This window comes from Catharus ustulatus, chromosome 29 (assembly GCF_009819885.2).
Source record: "Catharus ustulatus isolate bCatUst1 chromosome 29, bCatUst1.pri.v2, whole genome shotgun sequence".
NCBI classification, from domain to species: Eukaryota; Metazoa; Chordata; class Aves; order Passeriformes; family Turdidae; genus Catharus; species Catharus ustulatus.
The window spans coordinates 1,493,484-1,500,235 of NC_046249.1; the positions used below are offsets into that span (position 1 = coordinate 1,493,484).

Here is a 6,752-nt window from a genome sequence, read left to right on the forward strand (position 1 = left end):
CCAAGTGAAGAAACTCACAGAACCAAGAGAAGGGACCCCAAAACCACTTCAGATTTCCAGTAACCACCTGGGCAACGCCAAAAATCCCATGAGACCCCAAAAACCAAGAGAAGAGACCCCAAAACCACTTTAGATTCCCAAGAACCACCTGGGGGACTCCAAAGACCCCAAGAACCAAGTGGGGGACCCCAAAGACCCTCTGAGACCCCAAAAACCAAGCCAACCACCCCAAAACCCAATCGAAGAAACCCCAAAAACCAGGGGAAGAAGGGCAGGGGAGGGGATCACGCTGTGCTCCGGGTTTATTGGTGGATACAAAGCTTCACAGTTTCACCCCATCAATAATTGGGGTGGGGGGGAACACCCCCCCCTGCCCCCCACCCCCCTAAAAAGCCGCTCCGGGCTGTCAGTCGGCCCCATCGATGTGCAGGGGGGCTCGGGGGGGCCGGGGGGCACAGGGGTGCCCGTTGAGCTGGGTGGGGGGTGCTGGGCTCTTCTTGGGGAGCAGGGGACAGGCGGCCCCCCCGGGACAGGCGCGTTTGGGGCTCGGCGCCGGCCGCTGCATCTTGTGCTCCAGCAGCATGTGGTTCTGGGGGGGCAGCCCCAGGCAGGCCCTGGGGGCACACACGGGGTCAGGGGGTGGTTTTTGGGGGTCAGGGGGTGGTTTTTTGGTGGGGTCAGGCTCTGAGGGGTCAGATTGGGCACCCCCCAGGGCTGGGGAGGTGGCACTGGGCACTCATGGGATGGGGGACACTGGGGGGAATGGGGTGGGATGAGCTTTGGGAAATGTGGGGGACACTGGAGTTGGGGACCCCAGGTAGTGGGAACCCCAAACTTTGTGACCCTCTGGCACTGGGAACCCCAAGCTTTGGTTACTGGGAGCCACTGGTGCAGGGAACCCCAAGCATTGGTTACTGGGAGCCACTGGGAACCCCAAGCTTTTGTTACTGGGAGCCACTGGGAACCCCAAGCTTTGGTTACTGGGAGCTACTGGTGCTGGGAACCCCAAGCTTTGGTTACTGGGACCCACTGGCACTGGGCACCCCAAGCTTTGGTTACTGGGAGCTACTGGGAACTCCAAGCTTTGGTTACTGGGACCCACTGGTAACCCCAAGCTTTGGTTACTGGGAGCTACTGGGAACCCCAAGCTTTGGTTACTGGGAGCCACTGGGAACCCCAAATTTTGGTTACTGGGAGCCACTGGGAACCCCAAGCTTTGGTTACTGGGAGCCACTGGTGCAGAGCCCCCTCGCACTGGGTACCAGGGTCTGTGTGCTGGGACACCCCAAGATTTGGACCTTGCTCCCCTTGGGCACCCACAACTGGGAAACGGGGACATACTGGAACCCACTGGTGACACTGGGACCCACCCACCAGCACTGGGCACGCCAGGCCTTGACCTCCAGGACCCCCTGGATTTGGACACCCCACGGTGGGCACTGGGACCCCCTGTGACCCTTTGGGTGGTGGCACTTGGTGGCCCTCAGGTACCTCAGGATGTTCTCGATGCAGCTGCGCTGGCGGAAGAGCGCGTTGACCACGGGGGTGCCCTCGGGCACCAGTGGGGCCTTGCAGAGGAAGGAGAGGATGGACAGGACGCTGTGGAAGCCCTGGAACTCTGGGTCAGCCTCGGTGCAGAAGGTGATGCGCTGGCACAGCTCCGTCAGGATGGCCAGGTCCAGGATGATGGGGCTGGCCAGCAGCGAGTCCTGCGGGCGGCGAGGGGGTCAGGAGCCACCCTGGGGACACCCTGGGGACAGCCTGGTGGCCCTGCACTCACCTCGCAGGTGTTGTGGATGACGATGGTGTTGGTGCCGCCCATCATGATCTCGGACGTGTACTCATCCAGCGCCCGCTTGCTGTCCCCCACGTAGGGCACGTATTTGATCACCACCTGCCAAAGCCACATCCCTGTCACCCCCGCTGTCACCTCCACGTGTGTGCCACCCCCTCGGAGCCCCCCAACTCACGCAGTGGTCAGGCTTGTCCTGGGGGCCGTAGAGGACGGGGTTGGCCTGGACCGTGTCGTCCACCACGTTGCTCTTGGAGATCTCCTTGGAGCGGAATTGCTGCGGCGCCGAGAGGTTCTTCCCGTCGTTGTTCCCCAGGTGGTTGTAGCTCACGATGGACTTGGTCTGGGGGAGTGGGGATGAGCAGCTCACCCCCTGTCCCCTGCTTGGGGGGACACCCTTCCCTTGAGCCCCCCACGTACCTTAAGCCCGGCTCCCACCAGGAAATCCACCAGCACCGACTTGAGCTTGGTCTGCCCAGACTTGAAGTCGTCGCCGCCGATGAAGACGCGGCGCTGGGCGGCCAATTCCACCGCCCCCGGCACGAAGGTGTTCTGGGGGGACCCGTTGATGTAGGCACAGCCCTCCAGGATGCTGGCCACGGCGAAGAGCGTGGACGGGGACACCTCCAGGCCTCGCTGCGGGGACACGGGGACAGCTCAGCGCCACCGTGGCCGCGGTGTCACCCTCCCGCCGCCCTCGGCCGCCCCCTGACCTCGATGGCCCTCAGCAGGTTGTCAGCGGTGTCGTTGAGCCCCGGCACGATGTCACAGAATCTCTCCGTGTTGGCCGTCCACAGGACGATGACTTTGTCCACCCCGCTGCTCTCCTTGAAGTCTCGGATGTCCCTGCGGATCTGCTCCACCTGAGAGGGGGAGGCACACGCGTCAGCTCGGTGGCTGTCCCCTCCCTCGTCCCCTCCCTTGTCCCCTCCCCTGCCCTGTCCTGCCAGGACCTGCTCGGCCATGGAGCCGCGCAGGACGTTGTCCGCCCGCTCCTCCTGGTTGGCGGCGATGAATTCGGGGATGTAGATGGAAGGTCGGGGCTTCATCTTCTCCATGTGGGGCCAGAGCTGCTCCTGCAGCGGCCACTCCAGCACCTCCGCCCTCTTCATGGCCTCCGCCAGGTTCAGCGAGGAGATGTCCCAGCCTGGGGGACACGGGGTGACCCAAGAGCTCGGGGCGCCCCCCGCGCTGCCGCGGGGTCCCCCCCGTGTCCCACCTACCATCGAAGACGATGTCGTTGGGGTGCACCATGGGCAGCAGGTCCCGGAAGGGAACGTAGACATCACCCGAGGGGCCGGAGCCCAGGCACACGGTGGAGGCTTGGAGCAGGGAGCCGTAGTAGTTGGCTTTCTGGGATGGGACAGGGGAGGATGAGGAGGGGTCCCAGCACCCCCAAAGTGAAGGGTTGGGGCTGCAGGGCCCCTCTGCAAGGGCAGGGAGGGGATCGGGGTGCAGGGCACCAGTGCAGATGAGCTTGGTGTCCTCATGGATGACCCCAGGTCACAGGACCTCACTTGGGGTCCTTTTGGGGACACCCACCTTGCTGGGGTCACTCTGGGGACACCCCAGGGACATGGCCCTTGCTGGGGTCACTCTGGGGACACCCACCTGGCTGAGGTCACTCTGGGGACATCCACCCCACTGAGGTCACTCTGGGGACACCCACCTTGCTGGGGTCACTCTGGGGACACTCCAGGGACATGGCCCTTGCAGGGGTCACTCTGGGGACACCCACCCCACTGAGGTCACTCTGGGGACACCCTCTCCATTGGGGTCACTATAGGGACACACTTCGTGCAGGGACCCTGCTGGGGACACTGACCTCGCTGGCATCAGACTGGGGACATCCCCCTGGGGTATCTCTGGGGACATCCACCCTGCTGGGGTGACACTGGGGACACCTCTCCCAGCGAGGTCACACTGGGGACACCCACCTCACTGGGATCTCTCTGGGGACACGCATCTTGTAGGGGTCACACTGGGGACACCCACCTTGCTGGGGTGACACTGGGGGGAACCCCCTCCTCACTGAGGTCACACTGGGGACACCCACCTTGCTGGGGTGACACTGGGGACACTTCTCTCACTGGGGTGACACTGGGGACACTTCTCTCACTGAGGTCACACTGGGGACACCCACCTTGCTGGGGACACCTCTCTCACTGAGGTCACACTGGGCACATCCACCTTGCTGGGGTGACACTGGGGATACTTCTCTCCCTGAGGTCACACTGGGGACACCCACCTTGCTGGGGACACCTCTCTCACTGAGGTCACACTGGGGACACCCACCTTGCTGGGGTGACACTGGGGACACCCCTCTCACTGAGGTCACACTGGGGACACCCACCTTGCTGGGGTGACACTGGGGACACTTCTCTCACTGAGGTCACACTGGGGACACCCACCTTGCTGGGGTGACATTGGGGACACTTCTCTCACTGAGGTCACACTGGGGACACCCACCTTGCGGCCAGTCTTGGTCATCCAGGACAGCCCCAGCTTGTTGGCCAGCACGGCCGCTGTCACCGTGGTGCCGTTGTTGCCCCCCCAGCCCACCAGCATCACCCCCAGGCGCGGCACCTGCCGGCCCGTGCGGAAGGTGAAGCGGGTGGAGCACGGCCGCACCTGGGGACAGAGAGAGGGGACAGCTGTGGGGACAGCGGGGACGAGCAGAGCCCCCTCCCCAAGCCCCCCGGGAGCCCCTGCCCACCTTGGTGACGCCGTTCTCCTTGCAGACGTGCACGGTGCTGTACGTGTACTTGGCCTCGATGAAGTCCTTGCTGTAGGTGACGTTGGGGCTCTCCACGAGGAACGGCTCTGCCATTGTTCCTGGAGCTGGAATGGGAGGAAATGGGTGTCAGCGCCGCTGGCCTGGCACGCCGGGCCACCCCCCCGGCCCTCCCCGGGCCCTCCGCCCTGCTGGGACGTGGCTGTGCCGCCCGTGGGGACCTTGGCTGCCTGCCCTCCCCAGCGTGGTGGTGGCACTGGGACGGTCACTGCAGCTCCTTCCCACCCGTGTCGCGGGGCAGGGGAGGGGTTTTTTGGGGGACAAACTCACCCCAGCAGCTCACAGAGGGTCCAGAGAGCTCAGGGCAGGCAGGGACTGTCCCTGGTGTCCCCGCCCCGGGGGTGGCACAGGAAGGCGTGGGGGACGAGGGATGCTCCCAGGGGACCTGGGAACCGTGTCTTCCCTCCAACCAGGTGACATGGGGACAACCCTGCACCCTGGGGTGGCGCACAGGGGACACGGGGACCAGGCTTGTCCTGCTCCTGAGGGTGGCAGAGCGTGCAGGGGACATGGGGACAAGGGCTGTCCCAGCTCCCAGGCATGCAGAGAATTTGGTGACAGGGGCGGTCCCTACACCCTGGGGTGACAGATGGGGCAGGGGACATGGGGAGTAGGGCTGTTCCCACTCTTAGAGTTGTCCCAGGGGACATCGCGACCAAGGCTGTCCAGCTCGCAGGGGTGGCAGGGGGGACACGGGGACAGCGGCTGTCCCAGCACCCCGGGTGGCACAGGGGACGTGGGAACGAGGGCTGTCCCTCTCCAGGGGAAAGGGGATTTGGGGACAGTGGCTGTCCCAGCGCCCCGGGGTGGCACGGAGGGGACACCGGGACGAGAGCTGACCCTGCAGAGGGCACGGGGGGGACACGGACCCGCAAACCCGAACTCTCCGGGGGTCAGCCCGCCCTGCGGGCACTCACCGGGCCGGGCCGCGCCGGGCGCGCAGGAGCCGGAGCCGGTGTCTGTGTCCGTATCGGTGCCGGTGCCCGGTGCCAGTGGTTGTGCCCGGTGCCCGCTGTCCGGTGGCGATCCCCTGTGCTCAGCGTTCAGTGCCCAGTGCCGACAGTCCGGTGCTCAGTGCCCGCTGTCCGGTGCCCGCTGTCGGTGCCCGGTGTTCCGTGCCCGGTGCTCCGTGCCCGGTGTCCGGTGCTGCCCCGCGGGGACGATGCGATCGCGCTGCGGCCGCCGCCGCTCCCGCCGCTTAATCGGCTCCGCGGCCCCGCCCCGGCCCCGCCCCCGCCCGGCCCCGCCCCCCCGCACGTGCCCACCGGCACCGGCAGCCCCGGACCCCCCCGGACCCCCCCGAGCCCCCGACCCCCGGTCCGGGGCACGTGCGGGGCTCCCCGGAGCACGCCGGCCGCTCGGACCGGGGGGGCAGGCGGGAGGTGACGGGCGGGAGGGGGAAGCGGCCGCTGACCCGGGAAGGGGAAGTGTCGCCGGGGCCGGTCCCGGGCCGGGACCGGGGGTCCCGCCGCCGCCTTCCGGCCATTGAGAGCCCCGGGCCGGCGGCTTCCTGCGCCCGGGACCCGCGGGCGCCTTCCCACGGCGCCGCTCCCACGGGGCTGCCAGCCCGGCACCGGCACCGGCACCGGCACCACCCCAGAGCCCCTCTTATCCTGCTGCTGCCCCCGGCGTGGGCACCCCAAAATTCACGGCACCCTGGAGCCGCCCTCACGGACACCCCGAAGGTCACGGCACCCCAGAGCCCCCGGCGTGGGCACCCCAAAATCGCTGGAACCCCCGGAACGGAGCCCCGGCACCCCGGAGTCCACCCCGCCCCGGTGTCCCCTCCGCCCGCAGCGCCCACCCCGGGTCCCCGCGGGCTCTGCCGGGGGGCACCGGCCCCTGTGTGAGGCCGCACCCCCCGCGTGGGCCCGGGGAGCTCGGGGAGTGCCCGGGGCCGGCACAGAAAAGGGGTCGTGGCCGCCCCCCCCGCTGGCGGCCCCCGGGGTCCCGCTGCCTTTCAATGGCCCGCCCCGCTTCAAAGGGGCCCCCGGAGCCGGAGCAACGCCCCGGCCCCTTCCCCACCCTCGCTCCCCGCAGACACGGCGAGGACAGCTCTGCCCTCCTCCGCCACCCACCCCGCTCCTCGGGGCTCGTTGCCATCGCCACCCAGCCTCCGGCACGCAGCGGGACGGGACCCACCGGGACCGACCCCGGAGGGCACCT

General features: G+C 67.3%; 1 protein-coding gene across 1 annotated transcript; it reads right to left on the bottom strand.

Annotated features, from left to right (window-relative positions):
• Positions 1-284: 284 nt before the first annotated feature.
• On the bottom strand, positions 285-5,775 carry ISYNA1 (inositol-3-phosphate synthase 1). Its single transcript, XM_033081920.2, has 11 exons — positions 5,504-5,775; positions 4,509-4,633; positions 4,262-4,423; positions 3,016-3,145; positions 2,746-2,939; positions 2,506-2,655; positions 2,213-2,428; positions 1,971-2,135; positions 1,781-1,894; positions 1,492-1,709; positions 285-614 (listed from the first exon to the last, which is right to left on the bottom strand). Exons 2-11 carry the CDS (start codon positions 4,620-4,622, stop codon positions 407-409), a joined length of 1,671 nt encoding a protein of 556 aa, XP_032937811.2. The 5' UTR covers positions 4,623-4,633; positions 5,504-5,775; the 3' UTR covers positions 285-406.
• Positions 5,776-6,752: the final 977 nt, after the last annotated feature.